At 33.2% G+C, this 25401-nt stretch overlaps 1 protein-coding gene across 1 annotated transcript; it reads left to right on the forward strand.

The window, feature by feature from the left end:
• The first annotated feature begins 1939 nt into the window (after positions 1-1939).
• LOC111047315 lies at positions 1940-23946 on the forward strand. Its single transcript, XM_022333039.2, has 3 exons — positions 1940-2194; positions 21660-21818; positions 23680-23946. Exons 1-3 carry the CDS (start codon positions 1952-1954, stop codon positions 23722-23724), a joined length of 447 nt encoding a protein of 148 aa, XP_022188731.2. The 5' UTR covers positions 1940-1951; the 3' UTR covers positions 23725-23946.
• Positions 23947-25401: the final 1455 nt, after the last annotated feature.

Genomic DNA, 25401 nt, shown 5'->3' on the forward strand with positions numbered 1-25401 from the left:
ACAAAGTTTGAAATATTAGTAATCACAATGAAGATTAAATGAAATTTCAATATTTGATAATATAGACTAATATTGTAATATAACAGAATAAATCGGCGGTGTGTATCAACAAATAATTATCGATCGACTCTGAAACAAAATATAAGGAAGATGATGAACAAGAAGAATCATACAAAATACCCTGTACCTGCTATCTACTGGCAGAATTCAAAAGTGGAGCTCCCACTGTTGCTCAACCAATCAGAAGATAGTAGGGGGAGTTTGAAGGCGGAGCCAACCAGAAGGCGGGATGTCGATCTGAAGCTCGTTTGTGATTGGTGTACTGCATTGTTTCTAGCATTGCATCGTCCATTGATCGATTCTTTAACATCTTCGACGTCTTTCTTTCTCTCGTATACTCTATAATTATTCAATATTATCCTCTCAAATTGCATTCCTATATATTGGATTTCTATATCTGTGGATCACAATTTATATAATTCAACTATTTTGTCGAATTATTAACAAGCAGTTCGTCATGGATAGTGGAATAGATGAGCGATATACTCATATTCTATCTCACTATTCGATACTGACAATGTGAAGTCATTTCTCGTTTGTCTTCTGCTCTTTCTATCAATCCTTCCTCCAACTGTTCACCATAACAATTAAACTTGGAATAAATCTAGACTAAATAGAGGCTTTTTTATAGATTAGATTGAATTTCTAAACTTGTCGATCACAATAATATTATAAATCATGCTAGTTTATTGTACTCCAAGTCATAATAAGTAGCAATATAGCTAACAATATGAAGTATGAACTATATTTATATAAATAATTCATTGAACGATATAGATATGAAATGCAATTCTGATCATGGTGACGATGATGATAATATTGAGCTGTTTCAGAATGAATCTTCCTTGATTTGAGCAAATATATCATGTCCATTCTTGGGGAAGGATATCCATCAACACTCTACTCTCTACTGAAACAAGAGATAAGGGCTGTATTGTCTATACAAGATTTGGAATAATTAAATTAACTAAATTCTCAACTCGGAATTTACCACATTGTGATGAATGCGACATGATTTGATTCTGAATTGAGGTAGGGTTGAACAATGGTCTAACTGCTATCGAGCATATATGCTTGGATGATAATATGTGGTCATTAAACAAGTTAATTGTTCTATAGTGGGGCTATAGGCGTCAGGTAGGAGGAATTTAGTTAATAGAAAGTAAAAATAGTTAGCAGAAATAACTATAATTATGAGAAATATTATATCATAGAAAGTAGAGAAATGGAAAAAAACTAGGATTATTAATTATATCAATATTTCTAAAGCGAAATAAACTAGTTAATGTAGAATGACGTCTGGAGAGAATGATAACTCAATGGAAAAGGTATCTTCAAACTTGAGAGTTTAAAATGTAATACATGCATTCAAATGGTAGAGCACATAGTGGAGAAGTGCAGGTAGCTTCAAACTTGAGAGTGTAGAATCACGGAAGAAAGAGAAACTTTTTTCTTCCCTTTGTGGTAGAATGAGATGCATATAGGCCTACCGTATTTGAATGGGTCCAAACATACCGCTCCACTGTATGCGATACTATTTAAATACATGTTATACATTTACTATGTAAATACATGTTATACCACTAAATCTAAATACATGTATTACACTCTACACTCTCAGCTTGAAGCTACCTTCGCTGCTCCAGTATGTGCGATACCATCTGAATATATGCATTACATTAAACACTCTCAAGCTTAAAGCTAATTCACCGCTCCAATATGTGCGATATAGATATAAAAATAAATAAATAAATAAATATACATGCATTTCATTCAACACTATTCGAGCTTCGCCGCCCAACTATGTTTTCACCCAAAGAGATAAAACTAAAAAAATGACACTTTGTGGTATTCTTTCTTTTTTCATAGACACTAGTGGACAAAGTTCAAGATGTGCCCTCGAGCACCCCCTTCCTGGGGGGGTTCAAGGGGTGAGTCAGGGGTTTGGGGAAGAATACAGTCAGGGTTGGAGTGTTGTAGGGTTTCGCGCATGCGCCAGACCTGTAGACAATCTCTACAAAACCCGAAACCGAAACTCAGAAATTCCAGAATAAGCGCTGTTCAGCTGCTCCTTGCATCTCAGCATTGTCTTCTGTGTCAGCTAGCTAGCCGCAAATTACAAACAGCTGATAAGGTGGGTGAATATTGTCGAGAACATTCATTATTCATCCAAAACATTTATTCATCCAATCATTCATGACTAGCAGGCTCCGCCTGGGTCCAATTAAAAACTTGACAAATTGAAAACTTGACGTACTGAAATTTTCATGAATTTGAATAGACCTTTAACCATCATTGTTAAATTAATAATCAATATGCAAAATTTCATGTTAATCAGTCCAGTAGTTCAGACGTGATGATGTGTCATTCATAAATTTCCTATCCCGTTCGTGTATAAGCTAATAGAGCCTTTTTTATAATTATTATAGAATACATATAATAGATAATAGATAATAGATAATTAATAGATAATAGATAATAGATATAATAATAGATAAGGTGGTTTATTATTGTCGAAAATATACATTATTCATTCTTGATAGGGTGGTTGATCATTGTCAAAAATATTAATATATTCATTTGGCATGAGGGAAAAAACGTATGTCATGAAAAATATTATACATCAACAAGTAGTGTGCTTTATTGTCAATTAAGATAGAAAAATCATGTTTTTGGACTCAGGGGACCTTGAAACTTATGGAAAATATGAAATTAGGGCACCTTAATTTTTTCTTGAAAGCAATACTACTTTCCTTACCTATGGTAATAGGGCAAGGAAAGTAAAAAGAAGAAATGCTTGCCAGTCGATGGCTCGGTCAAGATATAAAATGAAAAATAAAAATCACACTTAGAGTAGGTGTATTGTTTGATTTTAGAATGCTACATCCAGGTCTCATTTATTCAGAGAATGATTGATTTCTCAAATCTCAAATATTCATGAATCCTAATTATTTTTAGAAGAAAGTAATCTATTTTGAATTTGTTCTTATCAGGTTACTAGAGTTTAGGTAGCCTAACCAAAGTTTTTGTTGCTAATTTCAACTTCAATAATATACATTGTAATGATACAATGTATCATAATTTTATCATGTATCATCGTGTATCATGCATAATGTATCATTGTATCACACAATGTATCATGTATCATTAATCAAACCTATTGAAAACTGTACTGTAGTGGAGATTTAAAATTATCATAGATTGAATTTCTGTTTTCGATAATTGAATATTTCATATTCTATGCATGTACATTGAACATAGAGAGTAGAAATGATGTATTTATTTATTTCAATGACAATTACAAATCATAATTATAATAAATATAATATGATTGGGAGAAGACAACAGGCATAGCCCAAAACTGTCTTCTCCCAAATTTTTACAAACAAAAGTTTCAAAAAAGAATGAGGTTAAGATTTCACTTTCACTTCAAAAAGTCCAATTTCCACTTCAAAGAGTTTTGTATTGTGAACATCATCATCATGATAAATCATCATCATCATCATCATCCTCATTGATCAAACTGAACTCAATATAATCAACTTGAGTAGAGTTGTAAGGAATGTAGAAGCTTTGAATTTGAATTAATTCAGCGCTAAACAGCGGTCTGTTCAAACTTCTCCATCTTACTTACCATGTTATTGATACTAATATAGTATAGAACAAACAATATCGCATTTAATTGATTATTCTATAATACAAGTCATAATTATATTATAATTATCGGCATAATTCATATGCCATTTCATCTTTATATTATCATTCAATAATATTATTAATCAGTTCATACTTTATACAGTTAGCTAGATTGTTACTTGTTGGTTATTATGAATTGGGCTCAACTCACACTCACGCGACTCAGGTCGAGAAGAGACTCGACTCTAGTCGAGAGCATGTGTTTTCAAATGGTGACAGTCGCGGAGACTAGAGTTGACTGGTCTGAGTGTCACCATTTCGAAACACATGCTCTCGACTAGAGTCGAGTCTCTTCTCGACCTGAGTCGCGAAGTGTTTCGAAATGGTGACACTCAGACCAGTCAACTCTAGTCTCCGCGACAGTCACCATTTGAAAACACACATGCTCTCGACTAGAGTCGAGTCTCCTCTCGACCTGAGTCGCGTAAGTGTGAGTTGAGCGTATTAAAATATCATGATAATAATTATATTGTGATCGGCAGATACAGAAGTCCAATAATTGATGAAAAGGGAGCTATTTTCCAATCCAGTTAGTCTAGATTCCTTTCAAGTTGAATTGTTCATGTTGAAGGAATGATTGATAGAAAGAGCAAAAGACAAATAAGAGGATAATTATGGAAAAAATAATACAAAAAGTATGAGAAAAAAAAGATTTTGAAGAATACTCGATTGATCAATAGATGATCAATTGATCAATAGATGAAGCAATAGCTGGAAAGTGCAGCTGGCCAATCACAAACAAGATTCAAATTAGGATTACGAGGCTCCGCCTCTAACTTCTTTTGATTGGTTGAATAGTAGAGGGAGATCCATTTTTTAATTTGGCCAGTAGATGGCAGCAGGTACTGTGTACTTTTTACTATTATTTCTCTTCTTCTTCTTCTTCTTCTTCTTCTTCTTCTTCTTCTTCTTCTCCTTCATCCTCAACATCTTTCCTTCTCCAATCTTGAATTCCAGCTAATTATTTTATTCTGCTCTCTGATTTATTCCTTCTGCTGTGTTTTATTTACTGCTTTACTTTTTCCTGTGCGTTGCATTTTCTTCTCATCTGTTTCTCTCTTTTTGTGCCTCTATTTTTCTCCTGTACTTCTTCTCCTTCTTATTATTCCTCTTCTATACCAGTCTCTCACTTTTCCTACTAAAATTATTCTCATCCTCTTCTTCCTATCTCTCTCTTTCTCTCTTTCTTTCTCTCTTTCTCTCTTTCTCTCTTTCTCTTATATACTATATACTTTATTATAGTAATAACTTATATAATATACTTTATTACAGTATATATTGTAATCTACATAAATAAAGTACTCAATCAATCAATCTCTCTCACTCTCTCTCTTTCTCTTACACTTCCTCACCCTTTCACTCACCCATCTCTCTTCTTCATTCTCTCTCTTTTTACCATCAAGAGAATATTTATACCGAATATTTGTGTCAAGGGCCGACGTACTAGACTATTTTCTCACGAAGATGAAGAGAGAGAAATGTGTATTTTGAATATTTCGAATTTTGAACAAGTCCAACTACAGGCCTTTCATACATTCATTAATTCAATTGATACAAGACATGTGGGTATCATCACCCGGGAAAAAAAACATGATACTGATTTTATCTGTCTTGAAATTTCACAATGATGGAGAGACCATTATTGTTAGAATAATGTAAAAGAATGTTGGTGACGAGCGTTTGGAGACCGGTGAAATTACCCTAAAATAAGTCAACACTTTTTTCTCAAAATTAGTAGAGTACAATGACCTATTCTATTCAAGAATCTCGAAATTCGTTTTTGGAATAAGCTTCAAAATTCAATTGGAACTCTCAAATGTTCTCAAAAAAACATTTAAATGTTCAACTTCAAATGTGTAACATTTGAATGTTTAAAACATTAAATGTTTTTCATACGAGAAACTAGAGCTCCCCGCCTCTTCCTAAAAAATGTTCGAGAAAAGTTCAAATCGTTTGACAATCTGCTTGGGCGGTAGGTGATGATTATTTTCCCACTTCCATCTGTCAGTACTCCTCATAGCCTATCAATGTCGCTTCCCATTCAACCAATGCTGACAGTTTGTAGTGGAACGAATCAGCACACATCATTCAAGTACGGTACAGTGTTGCAAGTAAAAATAAAATTCCGGAAAAATCGACAAGTTCAATTGCGATGTGACGTGAAATAGTAATTAAAACTCAATTTCCAATTACACCGTCAACAGGGCAAATTCACAGTCATTATGTACACATTTCCTCACCCCCACCCAATATTCTAGGGCTACCACTTGTACGAATTAAAACCTCAACAAACTCAATAACAAACTGCTTTATCGGTCCCCATTGGTTTGTGAGTTTCACTTTTAACTGTCTGCATCAGTTAAATTGCGAGCATTTTTGTTGTTTATCAGGAATTCTGACAGTCTGAAAATAATGTGACTCTGAGGTTGGATTTAGAATAGGATAGAATTGATCTTAATTCAACAAAACGAATTTCAAAATAGTTATGAATCTGATAAGCAGATTAAAAGAAAAAGTTATATGAAATTTGTAATATGTGAAATGAAATAAAGGCGAAATTACCGTACCTTCTATTGGTTTGTGAGTTTCACTTCGAAATATTTGCATTGGTTGAGAGGCACGGATCTCGAAGACGGCTCTAACGATTTTCACGAAATTTGGAACATAGTAGGCTTATGATATAAAAATTCGATTGCACTAGATCTCATCCTTGGGAAAAATCGCTGAACGACATTAAAATGATAATTTTATTCATTCTTGGCTGAAACAGCTGTGGATAGTAAAAACGTGAGTGAGCGAGTGAGTATGTGAAAAATCAAAATATCGCATCCCCGAAATTCATAAGATGACATAAATAGCCAGCTGTGAAATATAAACACGATCATTTTAGAGAACTGTGTTATGTTTATCAATAGATAAAAAAACAGCGATGCTCGGTGCACCGATATTAGGCTATTATTTATGGAATGAAAATGTTTTGAAGTGAAAAACTACAAGACAACCTACTTCGAACTATGTGTTACCTTATCTAAATTTGGGAGAGGAATAGCACAAGGTTACCTTATTTTTTCTCTCCCTCTCATTTTGATGATATACTTACTATATGAATGAATAAAGAATATAAGTTCGGTTATCTGCATAGTATTTCTAAAGGTCATGGTAAATTTCTCCAAAGACTATTAGTCCCGGTTGCACAAAAGCTTGTCAAATTTTAATCGTGATTGATTGTCACGAGAACTAATTAGAGAAGCCTTTTTTCGAAAAATGATTTCTCTGTTTGGTTCTCGTGGCATTTAATTATGGTTAAAACTCAACAGCCTTTTGTGCAACTGGGTCATGATGAATTAAATATATATCTTCAATATTCGTATTGAAATGATTTGGCAATCGTATTTTCCTCCATGAGTTTTGCCTGCTCTATTTCAACAAAATATAAATTATTCATTCATTCCTGCATAACTAGATCTGAAAATATACTCAACCAAAAACACTGAGATTTGGCTGGGACGTTCATCCAATATAGTAGGATGATGAATTCTATTGATTAAATTTAATGTGGTAAGAGATTGATTCATCAATCATTGAATTGCTTTTATTTTTTCGAGAACGACTGAGAAAAATATCGGGCTGATGTACTCCAATTGAATTGAAATTGAGGCGAGCGAAACGATCCTGCCAACAATCTATTCCTATAAGAATCGTGAATATCATTTATAGAACAACTACTTTCAGAACAAGTTTTAAAAAATTTCTCAACTCGAAATAAAAATTTCGTTTCTATTCTATTGTTACTATTCTATTTTCATAGTGACACGTCCTTCTATGGATAGAAAATTATAGACCTTTCAAATTTTTATCTCGTGTAGAAGTAGATACATCTATACATTGTACGAATTTTGAAGAAAATCTCCTCTGCAACAATTTTAATTTTCTCTAAACTGACAGTAACTTCTGATTCGTATACTGCATAGTATACGAGAGTAGCAGTTCAAAGAATTGCAATGCACCCACTAGAATAAAGTAACGAAGGGAGTAAAGGCGAAGGGAACTCGTTGAAATCAAATCGAAAGGATTTCGTTAAATTCGATCAGCAACTTTCTTTTATAGTTGCGTTTAAAAGTTTGGAATACTTCTTTAAACTAGTTATCAAAGTGAGAGAAAATTTGAGACACGTATGAAGACGTCATTTGAGGTGTTCTTCGACAATTCAGTGAGTCATTTAACGACAGACAGAAGGTTTCTATACTTTTTAAAGTCTAGTAAGTCAGTTTGGAAATCAGATTTGAAACTCGAGCTGTATAGTAAGGGGAACTATAACACTATCAAAACAAGAGACTGTAACAACGAGAAGTTTATTGTAACAGCTTTAGAATTTGGTCCTATATTTGATTTGTTACAATGGGATAAAGTCGATGATTGTCAAGTTATATAGAAAGAAATCTCATATACCTCGTTAACGATAAACTTTGAAGCTACCGAAACAACGTTTATCGCGGATTATGCCTTCATGAGCTTTCAGCTTGTGCGTGGGTAATTGAAAATGCGTGTATGATTTGATGAGATGATCAAACATCCATGCCTAGAGCGGGATTCGAACCCACGACCTCGTAGTGCTGGCAGACTGAAGGGTGCAACGTCTCGGCTATCCTGGCCGGCTATAAAAATATAGTGGGATATGGTGTAATTCATTTAGAAACCAGTTCTGGTTGTTACCAATTTACTGCTAGTGACTGAATCAATGTTTCGCCAATAATTTCTGTTTTTTATTTGTAACTCTCAGTCAAACTCCGCCCACTATGGGTGTGTCTAGTCTCGGCCAATGACAGCCTTTCACCTTGAAAGCTTCGCCAACTACCAATCACATGGCTCCATCTACTGCTTATCACCTGCTGCTACAAAGTTCATATTATCATGTACTAGAGAGTGTTATATAGATGTAACTATCGCAACAACTATTTTCCAATATATTCGATAATAGAGTGGTTGACAATTACTTGCAGTCACTTCATTTATTATATTCACATCTACTGCAATATCACCTTTACTACTTAAATTGCATCAAGTTAAAATAATATTGAATCTCAGGAGTAGTTCCATCGTGAACTATAAAGAGTCCAGCTATAGAGAGATTCACAATGAAGAAACATTTGGAATGATAGTCCTACATAGTTGCAAGGTTGCAGCTTCTCTATTTCCACCTCCTTCTATAATTATAATAGATGTGATTTGAGCAATCCTGGTATTTCTTTATTCTTTATTGATTGATACAATAAGTACATCATCAGAATGATAAGGAGAGAAAAAAAATTAGACAACCTTGTGCTATTCCTCTCCCGAATTTAGATAAGGTTACACATAGTCCGAAATAGGTTAAGTCTTGTCGTTGTTCACTTCACAAAATATTCAGTCCTTTTCGGTATATCTGATATAATATCATAGTTCCTACTTGTTAAGAGCGTTCTCGCTGTTTGCTGTTCAAGTTATGTCGTACTCGGTAGAATTAATGGATGAGATGGGGAACGGAGTAAAAAACCATGCTGGCTCACAAACATCGGTCTCCAATAATCAATATTTGGAATACATCATATTCACCAACAACTTATATCTTTTGATGACTCAATAACAAATTTTCATAATAATTATTCTGCTATAGTTCATTTATTTCATTTATAGTCTGAGGTCCGATTCAGCAACGGTGCGGAGTTTGAAAAGGATAGAGCTATCTGCTTTGACTAATGGCAGACAAGAATAGAAAACCAATGTTAATCAGGTGCTGTCCTTATAACGTGAATCTCACTATAGACTTTTCACTGGAGTTGGAAAAAGATAGAGCTATCCACTTCGTCTAATGACAGACTAATCTTAATCAATAGCACTCAATCAATATTTATTCATTTATTACATTCCACAATCACAATATCGAATTAATATTGGAAGAAAAACAACAGGATATACCCAAAACTGTTTCTCTCCCTAATTTTGATGAGGATATTCCAAATGAGGTTATGAAAACTCTTTTATGAAGATCACGAACATTTACAGTCCAATTATACATTATTCTAAAAATATGACAATCTCAATAGCAAACCAATGTTAACCAGGTGCTGCATTTATAATATGAATCCCACTATGGACTTCTCACTAATAAACTATAGAGGACTATATCGTCCTAGTTTTTTTACTTTCCTTGCCCTATTACCATAGGTAAGGAAAGTATTGCTTTCAAAAAAAATTAAGGTACCCTAAATTCAAGTTTTCTATACGTTTCAAGGTCCCCTGAGTCCAAAAACATGATTTCTTTTCTGCAGTACCAGTATCACTTCCGTAACTGTTCAAGTACTGTCTTTCTACTAAAACAAAAACCTCCCAAGTTTGTTATTTACGAAACTGAAACTCAATGTACACGTCAAAGTTATCAACATAAATGGTAGGAAAATATTATCTCAAGAATTAACCGAGGCCAAAAGTGCAGAGATCAGCTTATCTCTGACAGAGTCTTGCACTCAGACTTGCAGATTCACTTTCAAGGGCTAAAGCTGCTTAAAAATTATCCTGGATGCCGGGAAATATTGAGGGTATGAGGTGATGGGAATCTTACAATTTTATACAATAGGTACTCGAACGTTAAATATGTTCTACGGCTAAATGAATCAAACGAAAATCCAAATTAAATGTTGTAATTCACCCCGAAAACTTCTGCTACTTCAAATATTGACAACAGGGTAAACAGCTAGATGGAAATTCGATGAGTGCTACTATTCAAAAATTATTTGTCAACCCGGGAATCGAACCCAGTACCTCCTAAATTGCCTGTCAGGAATGCTTACCCTTACACCAAACTGACAATCTCCGGATAGCATAAATACAATCAATAGCCGGGAAATATTAAAAATTGGGTGTGAGACGATAGGGAGTCTTACAATATTATACAATACTCGAACGTATAATAATGTTCTACGGCTTCAATCAATAGCGGTTTCAAAGTTATCTGGGACGCAAATAAAAATATCAAAGTTGTGAGTTCTATGATATCTTACGTGTTTTCTGAGTAGTTGTGAGAATGCTATTGTGGTAGTTATTCAGTTTTATTCTGAATTAAACAGACAACATATTGTATTTTTATTCAGTGTCTTACGTGTTATGTGGTAGTATCCTTTCATTCAATATCGTGATTAACTGGTCATAACTGTGCAAACTTCCCCACGTCAACAAATAGGAAAGTCATCCAATTTTATTGTTCAATATAATAGGTTTTAACGTTGAATATTTATTTATTGATGTCACCCAGATTTATTTGTATGTTTAATAGGCCTACGCCTAGGCCTATATTGTAAAGTAATGACACCGTTAAATTATTTGATTATTTGTCTCTGGATACATCAACTTTTGAAGTAAAGATTATTATAATTCTTTTAGTTGTTCGACCTCAAACTTTCTGTTCAAATTCATAATTCATTCAAACTTTTTGTTAATAGTGAGATAGTACGACATTCCTTACAGAGAAAACTTTCTCAGAAACAGAGAAATTCCTGAGTGAGACAGAAAGAGAGTGAGTGTGTAGATAGATAGAGAGCGAGAGAGAGGCAGTGTGAGAGAGAAAGAATGAGATAGAGTGAGAGAGGAAGTAAGTGAGAAACAGTCTGAGGAAGTGATGAAGAGAGAAAGTATTTGTGAGAGAGAGAGAGAGAGAGAGAGAAAAAGAGATTTCCTATAGAAACATTTTCTTCGACCGATTTATTCAGCACTTGCAAGAGAGACGCAATGCTAAGAAAGCGTCAAATTTAAGAGTAAGAACAACTTGGCATCCTCCTTTATCACATATACTCTACATACCTATATATTCATCGATTGTTCGTCTCTTATACAATATAGTTTCTTTTATTTCTAAAGTAGGGTACACGATCCATATCGCACTCATATCTTGAAGAATGTTCTATGATCCAAATTTAATATAATTGGCCAACGATCAAAATCAGCAGACAATACTTTTTCAATGAGGAGCGGGATAAAGGAAATATATTATGGGAGAAATATAATTATAGAGAGGGATGTTTACTGGGAAAATGGGATAGCTTTGTCTTCAAATAGTTTAGCTCATTTATTAGTAAGGAGAATAATACTGCAGTACTGAATAACTTGAAATACAGTTATCCATTCTTCATCCAATAACCATGTAGTTATTCATTCATCATTCAATTACTATAAAATAACTTTCTTGAAGTTCTTTGTTTCAGTTGTCAGTCTCAACAATATTAAAATCTAAATTTTTTTTGTAATATCGCCATCAACATTCTCACCAAAGACCAAACACCCAAGCATCATTATAATTTATTTTTTTTGTGTAGTTGAGAAGTTGATATTGTGGTAATTATTCATATTGAATGAAAAAGACTAAGAAATTGTCAAAAAACCACTGATTTATTGATAATTAGAAAGACCGGTTTCGGTTATTACACCATTTGTCAATCTCTGATAAACTAAAACTATATACAAGAGCAGCAGAAATTATACTAGTAGGCGAGTACTGCTATTGGTCGAGGGCATGAACGCCTGCCATTGGCCTAGCTAGACAGTCTCCTCCCCCTACACGGTGTGACAAAATGGCGGCTTAAGCAACAGAATCGCCATGATAATGAAATTTACTTTCAGTACAAAATAAGAACCAAGAAAACAAAATGTGAAAGATAATAAAATAAATATGTAAATGGAAAAACTATTGACTAATGTATGCTTACATGTTTATGATAAAACTAAATTCGTAGTGTTGTACTGGTTGAAATGAATCTGGTCATTTAAACTATACTGGGGATTTTCCTTAATTACTCTTGTTATTTCTAAAGCCTCTAGAATATTCAAAGATCTGCCTTTGTTATTAACATGCAGAAACTCAACATTCTCCTTAACTGTGAACTTGTGATTATTTGTTATCAAATGTTCTGCAAAGTTAGATTCCCCATTTTGTTTATTCCAATCTCTGATGTGTTCTTTAACTCTACTTTTGAAACTTCTACCAGTCTGACCCACGTAACAAGCATTACAATCATCACATTTAAGTTTGTACACCCCGCTTTTATCCCAAATATCAATTCTGTCTTTACTCCAGCTAAATAGACTATTTAAAATCGGTTTGGTCTTGAAAGCAACATGGAATCCATTCCTCTTCAATTCCCTACCTATCTTATCAGATACAAGGCCTAAATATGGGATTGTTATCCAAGTCTTCTCCTCACAGTTTGAGCCTACAAAGCTAGAATTGATTGAAATTTGTCTATTAATTTTACTCAATAATCTGTCCACCATACTTCCTTCATACCCATTTGTGACAGCTATCTGTTTAATTTTAGTGATCTCAATATCAAAATCATGATTGCTCATAGGTATTGTTAGTGCTCTATAGACCATGCTATTGAAAGCAGCAAGTTTGTGAGAAATAGGATGACAAGAATGAAGAGGAATGATAACATCAGTATGGGTTGGTTTTCTGAAAATGGAAAACTTGTGAAAACCAGTGCTATGATCTATTCTTAAATCTAGAAAATTCAATACACAATCCTGTTCTACCTCTACAGTGAATTTTATACTCTGATGTATATTCCTCTTCATTCTTGTCATCCTCCTCTTCCTCTTCATGGGAACAACAGGCATTATAGCCCAAAACTCTTCCCGATTCAATATCACAAAGTTCTTCATAAGTAACATGAGAAAAAAGTTAATGAAAAATTGAAAATGAGTAAAAAAAAGAAATAAACTTTAGGCGCTCTTATCTCAAAAAGTATTGATCGAAGAAAAACTAGTTTCCTAAGAGAACTTTTTCATTTTGATAGCTTGATAATACAGTATCTTCTTGTTGTAGTGCACTATCCGTTTCAGACGTTGGTCTACCACCAATTCTCCAAGATGGACTGAGCTATTTTATGTTCACTCACACGCTCCTGGGACATTGTTGATCTTAGAAAAGTCTTCATTAGCTCGAGTTTGGAAAAGCTTCTTACATAATTTTACTATTCACATTTATTATTATGAATTTATTATTTATTTGTATTTTAAGATTTGCCGCCCTGGGCGGCTGCCGTGATTATAATCACTTTCGATGCCATGACAGTAATAGTAGATTGAATGAAGTTTCGAGCATTTCAGTGTGGTGTGTAAAAGTGGATGCTCTCTTGAATTTCCCGAGAAAAGTCTGCTTTCTCATCTGTGTTTTGAGAGGCAGCTACAACATTGTTGATAGTGGGAGTATATCTTTTGTCCAAGATAATACTTGTGCTCTCAACCAACAATACAGTACAACTGTAAATAACACATCTTCTGGGTTTGACATGTTATTTTACAAGTACTTCTACAATGGCACACTTTTGTAGACTCAGTACTGGAGAGTAGAGAGTCCAAAATGTTTAAGGCTTTAGAGTTTGGCCACACTGAGAAAGATCTGCTATCAGAATTCATTAGGAGGAAATAGATAATGGATAAGGATACCTATAGGATCGCATATCGCTCCCTGTGTGGCCGGGCCCTCAGTGTTTTAACGGTTTTAAAAATTCAGGAACTGAGAATGGTATGATTGAGAAAAGATATAAAACCATGAAGATGAATTTTGAGATTTTTCGGAGGGCAGCTAGAGAGAATAGATTAATATTGATAGTAATATGACATTAGATATCGTATAACTATATGATCTAAATAATAGTAATCTATGAGATTGTGATACTATTCAAATTCAAATTATTTATTTTCATTTTCATTTGTTTATAATATTATTTGCAACATGAAAAGAATTTCTGTATTGTCATACTATATTATTGTGATACTATATTGTCAATAATCACACAAATCCTTTCAAATTCAAACTCCCGGTCGCACTCATATTATATCCTATTATATTAAGCGAGCAATTTCTTTATTTATATATCTGGCTATTTCTATATCTGGTTATTTATGTTTAACAGATCTCGAAAACGGTTCTAACGGTTTTCACAAAATCTGGAACATAGTAGGATTATGATATAAAGATTCGATTGCACTAGGTCTCATCCTTGCGAAAACTCGCTGAACGACATTAAAAGGATAATAATTCATCCTTGGCTGAAACAGCTGTGGATAGTAAAAGAGTGAGTGAGCGAGTGAGTATGTGAAAACAGCTGATATAGTATGTGAAAAATCAAAATATCGCAACCCCGAAATTCATAAGATGACGTATAGCCAGCTGTAAAATATAAACACGATCATTTTAGAGAATTGTGTTCTGTTTATCAATAAATAAAAATAACGAGCGAAGCTCGGTGCCCCGATATTTAAATTTAACCGTGAACAAGTGCTGATTAAAGACGCCTCACTTTTTTCTGATTGGCTCTCGTGGCTTTTGAACGTAATTTAATCACGGTTAAAATTGAATAGAGTCTTTAATAATATCAGACTTAATGATGAAGAGTCTTATAATAAGCCTATGGTTGAATAATTTTAAGTTATGAAGGTTACAGAGACCTTGATATTAGATTTACCTCATATCGACTAATGCGCTGTTGCGAAAGCCCGCGTTGTCATTTGTGCTTTATATCTGTCTTTTCGAAAAACTAAATTCATCAGTACAAAATAAAAAATACATAAGAGTGGAAGGTGAAACCGTCATCTCTCAGATTTTGTCAGAAATGTTTGGATAGTTATTATAATTCAACAATTTTAGTTGTACAGTATTTAGAATTCAATTCAAATTACAAGACAATCTGATTTTTAACAGTCTGACTAACTTGTCAGGTAAATCCTTTCAAAAGAAAACATTCATTCCAAATCGACCTGAGTAGGGCATTGTTTCAAGGGTTTATTATGCACAACACGGCAGGGATTTGAATATTCTATCCTTGGCTTGATAAACACTGAGGTCTAAGGGAAGCTCCTCAATTCTCTTATCATCTATTCTCAATTTCTATTCACTTGGTTTATTTGAAAACTTCTATTCACTGAACCTTGTTACAAATCCTAAACAACAGGAAAATATGAATGTAATACTGATCACTAATGATATCTGATGATCAGACTGATACTGATGAATGATGTAGTATCACTGTACTGCTGTATAGAATTTTTATTCTTTTCTGAGGCTACTGAATAGAATGCTGGAATAATTATTATGCTTAAGCCTGTTACACACACATTGATTTTATGACGTTCGATTTTTTGCCGTCCTCATGAAATCTATCAGATTAAACTAAACTTGTCAAACATGATTTGTTTGACATCATCTCTTTAAACTCATAGAGATTATATCTACTTAATGATCGTACGTCGAAAAATCCGATGAATGTATAACTGGATTTTCAGTCTACTACTACTTACATATGAGACTATAACACTCAATATCGGGGTAAAGTCTAAATAAAATTCTAGTAAACATGGCTTTTAAATATGTTTTTAATAACTGTTTTGTCTGCTTTAAATCCTGAATATCGTGGACCGAGCTTCGCTCTGGAGTAGAAAAGCATAACAAATTTATTACGAAAGAAGAAATTATAATAATATTCATAGTTAATACAGAAATGTTCTATCTAATCACAGTGAATTGATATCAATTCCCAGAGGAATGCAAAAATTTCCCTCACAAAGGCCCGGTTGCACAAAAGCCGGTTAAATTTTAATCCTGATTAACTTCACGCGAACCAAATCAGAGAAGACCATTCCAAAAAGATGGTTCTACTGGAATTAATCAGGATTAAAAGTAGCCCGACTTTTTTGCAACCGACACTGAGTACCTGATTGAATGATTACAAAAGTTCAACAGCTGAGTCATAATTTTGACACAGTCCCACATACATGAACTCGCTCACTCACTTCCATCATCAATAGACGACGAAATAATATTATTATCAGCTGTTTTTACAAGGATGAATAATAATCATCCTTTTAATGTCCTTCAGCGATTTTTCCCAGGGATGAGACCTAGTGCAATCGAGTTTTTATATTATAAACCTACTATGTTCTGAATTTCGTGGGAATCGTTAGAGCCGTTTTCGAGATTCGGTGAAAATACAAACATATGAACAGAAATTGCTCGTTTAATAGTAAAGGATTCCAAGTACAGTAATGCAGATTTATTTGGATTGTTGAGTCAATTGAATGTTCCAGCCAACTCTCATTTCCGGGGTCCTCTCCCCTTTTTTACAATTCAAAAATACTCAATAGCCTCAAAGTTGTATTGCAGTTGAAAATTTATTGACGATTGAGAAAAAATTGTCTACAGTATAAAAGAGGAAGAGCCTTTGTAAAAATTTCATGATGAAATAATTAATAAAAATGTGTGTATGCTCAAATATTTAACTTACGATATAAAAGCAAATTTTATAGGATTTCTTATCTGAATGAGAAGAATATTAAAATTCCTCTCCAGCTTCCCAAATACTCTCATTCAAATCAAATATTGATCTGGAGTGAATCCGTTGAAGCTACCACAATATATTAAAGGTCATTTGCATTTTCCGAGATCTGATTGAGACTCTTTTCGATTCAAATATTCCAAGTTCAAAACTGTTCGATACCTTTGGGGAAAAACACAAGAAACATTGCAATCTACGGTCTCAGTAAATTTCAACTCGATGATGGATGAAGTAGTGTTGTCTTTTGTATAAGGATGTCCGAAATAATATATACTCTGGAGAGGAATCTACATTATGAAAATCTAGTCTTTTGTAAGAATACTACAATAGCTGGCTCTCCTTCCAAGTTGTAGTTTGCTCTTTAAAGAAAGTGATTCTTGATTTATCATCTTCTACTTTTAGGCTGCCGGTACTTATTTGTAAAAGCTTCCAGTAGGATTCTGTATTTCTACTTTAATAGTACGGTAGACTATTGCTTAAACAAAGTATTATTTTTCCTTATAGTACTGTAGCTTAGTTTATTTATCTTTATCTATCATCTTCTGTCTTTCAAAACAAGAACTACACTGAAACTAATGTTACTCAATTCAGGAAATAGATTCATACGAAATGACTATTATGTTAAATATTAAATGATAATTATTCAAAAGATACTCTTATTCAAAACATTATTATTACAATGGCCCAATATAAGCTATTAACATCATAGGGCAGCCCTTAGACCAGTTATAGAATAGACATGCCCCATTATATATATTCATACTGAAAGTCGATAAAGCCAACATCTACTGCCATATCGCCCCATCGTGACGTCAGCATCGGATAGAAAACTTTTCAGTAGAGTTTGTTTACATTGTTTTCCATAGCAGATTGTGTCTATTTCAGCGAAAGCGCAGCGGGAGTTTACCATTTTCATAAATAATAATTTACTTCTATCTGAAATAGACACAATCTGAAAGTTTTCTACCCGATGCTGAGGTCATGATGGGGCGATATGGCAGTAGATGTTGGCGTTGGCTTCAGAGGCTAGACTTCCCAGCGTGTCTATTCTATAACTGGTCTAAGGGGCAGTCACATTATAATAGGAGATCTAAATAGATTCTTACAAGATGTATGAATAATATTAAGTGTTCAAACCCTGTCAATTACTTTGGAAAGGATTCCATAAATTCATCAGAAGATATTTGTTTAGAGGATCCAGTATCTCCAATGTAGTATAAATTATGAAATAGTGGACGCATTTTATGATATTTTCTTGTGAGGGTGTTTAAAATTGTAAATTATTCTTGATTATCCAGATTCGTCAGTACAAAAATTTTAGAAAAATTCTTTCCCACAATCATCACAATGTAGCAGAGCCTACTCTTATAATCAAGGAACTTTTTTCAGACAATGACTCAAGATTCATGAATGGAAATGAGTTTGTAAAGAGCTTCCAGATAAAAAAGTTGATTCTATGAAAGTGATCTTGTAGCAGTCTTTGTTGTGGCTGAATCAGGAACTTTTTGTCAATGAAGTCGCCATCTCGTTCCTTGATTAGAGCTTCTTAATTAATTATGTTATCTTTGGAAAGTTTCATGCAGTAGAACAATCCAAATATTTCTCTTCCAATCTACCTATATTTTTTATTCTACATAAACATGAGCTAATGAGCTAATTTTATTCATTTATAACTCTACCTTCATTGTATTATCATCCATCCCATCATCATCACCTAGGCTTAAAATACTTCTAGAGAGTCGCCTTTGTAAAATAACAAATAAATAAATTTACCTCGCTCCTCATCCCATTCTGCTCAATCAAATATCATTGTCTCTTTTAAATTTCTATCTAGGTAAATTTGAAATTTTTAATAATCTATTATCAATATCTATCACTCATCCACCGACATCCAACCAGCTTAATTTATCGATACATAAGTATTCATAATATTCAAGACATCATCAAGTCATCAGAGCATGTTCTGGAATAATTTTTAAAGGAGAGAAGCATTAGAACCAAAGTAGCACAGAACCAAAACTTCTCTCATAATAATGAATATTATTATGAAAAATTATTAAAATGATGACTGATAATATTATTTTATCAGTAGCCGTGAGGAACTTTGAAGTGATAGCAGATAGTATGGAATATAGGATAGTGAAAGATGTCATATAGAATAAGAATAGAAGGAAAAGAAGAACAGATCTATAAGACTAAATGTCTTGTCATGGAATACAATATGAAAAAAGAATCACATTTGAACAACTAGTTACGACATAGCAGTCAGGTATTTTATAAATAAAAGCTACTAACTTCTAATCACATTAGTGGAGCGCTTTCGGACACTAGGCCCTTCATCATCACTGCTATGTCGTAATTAGTTATTCAAAAGTGATTATTTTACAAGCAGTTCGTAATGGAATCGAACATTGAAGAGTATGAAAAAAGAATTCTCAATATTTTCTCTATGAAAACGCAGAGTTGTATAGAGATTAGTTGATTACATTTCGTTGTGCTTTTCTTGTTCATCAACAATCTGTTTTAAAGAGGCATTCTTTATTCCTTGTTCAAACTCTATTCAGATGCTCAGAACTTTTGTCTCTGAAATAACAGTCCATCTATTGATTTCAATTTTGAAATTCTGATTAATAATTGAAAATTATTGTATCCTTATTATTTTGGTTTTGTCAGAGCTTGAATCCATTCCCCTCTATTTGAGAGTGGAGATACACAGCCTCCATTTTATACTATTTCCATACATTTCTTCTTCTATTCATTCCACTCAAATTTCCTATTTCCATGCATTCCTTCTATTCATTCCATTTAAATTTCTTCATTCTATTCATTTTCTGAAGGTGAAAACTACTGTTTATAGATTCTAGTTTGTTGAATATCACTTCTCTCTGCAGGGTTCTGGAAACAAATCTTCAAAAAATTATGAAGTCCAAGCCAATCATCTTTCAGCTTATTATTCCTTTGCCCAAATACCTACTGAATAAATAATATGCTTCGAGCATTCAACAAGTACAATATTCAAAAACAACCAAGATATAGACATGATTTTGAGTTTCATTATTGTTGCTTATCATAGAGACTTTGAATTTCAACCAGACTTCTCGAAATTCCGTAGTCTGTTGGTAGAAGTTATGTTAATGAAGAGAATCGCTAACGATGTTAATATGCAACAGGCTTTGCGTGGAACTGACAACAGAGCTACTATACTGAACATTCAGAGGGTTGAGATATCTCTTTACGTTATTGATTCAATTTCTGATTGATTCAGCTCCAATTGAGAAATCAGCTTCGCTTTACCTAGGATATTTTGAAAAGTTTTCAATATCATTCTCGCCAAATTAGATGGACCATGATTCTCTATCTTGAGGATTAATATTCTTGCCTTATTTTCTTCAATTTTCTGAAACGCTTTCAATTATATGAAGGATGAAGATTGAAAGTGAAGTATTGAAGCTTCAACTGCTCTGCTTGGAATTATCGACTTCAAATATAGTGAACCAGCATCAGTTTTTTCCATTTCGCCAGAAATTCAAGTTTTTGACTTCAGCAGATCCTAGAATTGAGCTCCTCAATATTCCTGCTTTAGTTAAGATGTTGTCAAGATTTTATTCTAGTTATTTTTGATCAGCTTCGATCACGAAGTCCGCTAGCAAGGGTGCATCTCTTTCCCACTTCATCAATCAAATCCGCCGTGTAACTCAAAAGCTGTGTATTCAGCGAAATTTTGAGTGAGTTCTCCAGCCCTAGGGCTCATAGTTACTCGTTTATAAATGAATAAATAAAATAAATAAATGTTCATTTCCCACAAAAACTGAAACTACTACATCAATTACAGAAAATATAAAATAGCTTACAATATTACATACAATAGTTAGTTGCAGAAATTTCTTATAATGTGTCTTCTACATGTGTAGGCCGGTTTCCGAGCTCGGGATTTAGCTAAGTTCTAGACTTTAAACAGCAGGAGTCAGAAAACTGGCTTTCTGAAACGGGGCGTAGTCGTAGTCATAGTCAAAGTCACGTTTGAGTTAAATTTCAAAAAACTAGAAAATTGAACCCAAAATAAAATAAAGAGAAAATAGTGTAAAGTTTCAACTATTTTGAATATTTAGGAACGTTTCATTTCGTCAAGGAAAAACGTTTCCAATCAAATGAGAAAATAAAGATCTATTTTGTCGCAACTATTTACTGCCGCGACTACGCCCCGTTTTGGAAAGCCAATTTTCTGACTCCAGCTGTTTAAAGTCTAGAACTTAGCTAAATCCCGAGCTCGGAGACCGACCCTTAGTGTTTTCTCTGTGGAAATTGACCTACTCCACTATAGCGTATCATGTTCTAGAGTGGGTTTATCATTCTAATATTAGCATTTAAGCTATTGTATTCATTGTACAATTGTTTATTTATTTATAATTTCTATAAAGTAGCACTGATTGGGAGAGAAAAACTAAGGCGGATACTCCTTATTGTATTCATTGTATTCTATTGTATTCTATTATATTTTATTGTATTTGATTGTTTGAATTGGTTTTGTATTTTTGGCAGATGGCTCGTGCTATTGCAGTTATATTGTGCGCCCTTCTGATGGCAGTCCTTTGCACGGCGCAGGTCAACTTCTCTCCCAACTGGGGAAAGAGAGCCGCCTCTTCAGAAGGCTGCAAGGCATCCATGGACTCCATCATGTACCTTTATAAGTTGATACAGGTAGGAAGACTCAATTTTTTAGGCTAACTTCTACTGTATTACCATACCGTTTAATTTGATAATACCTCAATTTTTCATGTTAAATTTTATTGCCATACCTTTTTATTTGATAACTCTATGAGTTAATACAGGTAGGAAGACCTCAATTTTTCAGGCTAACTTCTATTACGGTACCATACCTTTTCATTTGATAACTTTATACTCAAGTAGTTGATACAGGTAGGAAACCCTTATTTTTTCAGGCCAAATTCCATTACCATACCGTTCAATTCCATAACTTTATAAGTTGATAAAGGTACAAAGACTTTAATTGTTCATATCAAATTTTATCACCATACCTTTCATTTGATAACTTTATACTCAAGTAGTTGATACAGGTAGGAAAACTTCAATTTTGCAGGCCAAATTTCATTACCATACCTTTCCATTTCATAACTTTATAAGTAATGATTTAGTTTTATTAAAGAAAGGTTCAATTTGAAGAGTAGAATTTTTCATTTAATTTTAGCGTTGTCAGCTCCTTACATAAGCCCATTCCAATGTACCGGTAAGGAACTGACAATGCTGAAATTAAATAAAAAATTCTACTCTTTCTGAACGTTTCTTTAATAAAGCTTAATCATCAAAGATGGGAAGACCTCAATATTTCATACCAAATTTTATCACCATACCTTTTCATTTGATTACTTTATAAGTAGTTAATATAGGTAGGAAAACCTTAATTTTGCTGGCCAAATTTCATCAAAATACCATTTCATTTGATAACTTTATAAGCTACCTACAGGTAAGAGGACCTTAATTTTGCAGGCCGAATTTCATTGGTCTTTTGCAGTTAGAGCACAATAATAATTATTGTTATGACTCACCACAGACCTAAAGCATTAATTTATAAAATTACAGAAGCATAACCTACTTTTTGGAGCACTTCATAAATTTATAAAGATTCAGGGGTAGAGGGAGGGACAGTTTTGAGCTCAAATTCAAATTCATTTATTGCATGAAATAAATAATACACAATTGAATATACTTCACAGTTAGTACAATTTCAAATGAATCAACATGTACACTTATAGGTTGTAATCTATCGCACTCTTCAGCTGTGCCGCCATACATGTGTGTAATTGGATTAATAAATGAATAGATGAATGATATACATTGATATAGATTTTATAAAATGTATATTGCTTCACGTTGGAGCAAAATTATGTTCAACTCTAAATGATGATCAATGAGAGTGAGGAAAATGAAAATGAAATGGATCGATTTACCGATATCTATAAAATCTATATTGAGAAATAATTTCTTGAATCAAGTCTTACTCACCCACATTATTTTACTAGCTTGTAATTTTAATGTTTCACCGTAGGCCTTCAACATACATTTATGAAATGATAGAAGCATGACCTACTTTTTAAACCACTACTGTCTAAATTTATCAAGATTCGGGGGTGAAGGGAGGAACAGTTTTGGGCTGTGCCTGTTGTTTCTACTCCAATTGTCTATAAGAACACTGGAATTGTGTATCAAGAACTGAAAAAGGCTCAAATTAATTGATTTATTTCTGGTGTTTTACTTTTTTAACAATTAAAATAAACTATACTTTGAAGCGTAGCCTACGGTTGAAGTTGAAATTTCATCCCTGATTATGCAGTACAAAGATTTCTAAAATTGATGTGCTCTAATAATTTAGAGCACTAAAGTTTAATAATTTAAAGCTCTGAATAATATTAATTAAGCTCTAATAATTTTAAGCACTAAAGCTTAAATAATTTAGAGCACTTCATTTAATTTAAATAAAGAGCTCTAATAATAGATGTGCTTTGTTCAATTTCCTCTAATAAATTTCCAATTTCTGTTTCAGAGTGAAGCACAGAAAATAGTTGACTGCGAGAAATTCAGCAACTGAAAAAATGTAAATTGTACAAACGGACGACCTGATTTATCTTCTGAATTTTCAAGAAAAAATATGTTTATTTGTTGGGAAAAATGAATCATACCTAATTTTGTGCACGCTAAACTAGCACAAAGCTGTTAACAACTGCACTTTATGCGAATATGTTATTCATATCTTTTCCTGTAGGGTTTTGAGCTTTTGTTGCAAATTAAATCATGTAAATAATATTGATAAGGCGAGTTGTCTTTCAATTATCCAGTTCTTCCTTATTCCTCTATTATAGGTTTGTATTTCAGTCATTTTCTCTGGTATAACGGATCATTGGTATTCTTGAGTAAAATTTAAGAACGATTCCGATCTTAAATAAAGGCATCTTAATATCTGATCCAATAACTGTCAAAATCAACATAAGATGCCATAACAAGGTATCTTCGAAACTGTAATATTACATTTTTCTTCTCACATTTAAATCGAATCTTCAATTCGAGATCTATGGAACTTTATAGTAAATGTCAGAGTTATCAATAGACGGACAAATTTTTTGACGGAGAATTTATTATCGTAAATGTTTGTTGCATTGTTCCATAATGTCACCGAGGTAGGGTTAACAAATTATTAAATAAATCGTTTATTTGAATAGAATATATGTATAAAAATTTAAAATAACATTTTCAAATTAAAGTTTTATTGAGAACAGATGTAGAATGTGAATTCTAAATTTATAAGTTATAATTTTGTGTTGACGTGTCTGTAAAGATTGATATTGAAGAGGGCGTTGTCTTTCGTGACTGGCAACTTGTGTCTTTTTCCTGTTGGACCTTCTTCTGAAAAACATGGCTGGCTGTTGCTTGTATAATTTTGTGCTCTGAGTTATTGTCTGTTTAAATGAATTTATTAATGTTTTAGATTGAAGTTTATATAAATTTTTGTGCAAAATTCGCTATTAGTGTAGTAAAGCCAATAGCCACTGTGTTTCAACTGTAAACTAGATAAGTATTTTTTAGTTCGTAATAATTCTGAAATCATTAGGCTTGTAAGTTATTGTTCGTTTTATATTTCTGTGTTTTTGCCAAAATTTTCATCTGAAGATTATAAGTTAATTTGCTCTGAAAACTGGATTTCTCATTCATAGGCAATAGATCCATTCACAGTTTATCAAGTATCTATTTTATTGGAGCCGACAACTTTCCTTAGTGTGATAGGTGTTATATGCTATTCCAACCGTTTAAGGAAAAATTGGTAGCACGGCAAATGTTACCCCTGTGGTGGGACCGAATTACAAAATAAATATGTCCCAAATGGTACACCATGAAATCCCTGGTTATAGAAATTATTAGTGGATAGATATCTTGATAGGTTATGAATGGTTTGTTGCTGAGTGGGAAGTCGGTTCAAGAGAGATCAAGTTTTAATGAATCAGTGCATATTACAAAATGGCAAACATTAAAAATGATCTGAATCTTATAGCATTCTTAACACAAAGGTTTGATAAGCTAGATGCTAGATTTGATGAGCAAAATGCTAAGTTTAATGCTAGATTTGATGAGCAAAATGCTAGATTTGATGAGCAAAATGCTAGATTTGATGAACAAAATGCTAGATTTGATGAGCAAAATGCTAAGTTTAATGCTAGGTTTGATGATATGAAGCAAGAATGTACTAATATAAGACTAGAGCAGGTTAGTATAA

The sequence above is a fragment of the Nilaparvata lugens genome, chromosome 4 (assembly GCF_014356525.2).
Source record: "Nilaparvata lugens isolate BPH chromosome 4, ASM1435652v1, whole genome shotgun sequence".
NCBI lineage: Eukaryota > Metazoa > Arthropoda > Insecta > Hemiptera > Delphacidae > Nilaparvata > Nilaparvata lugens.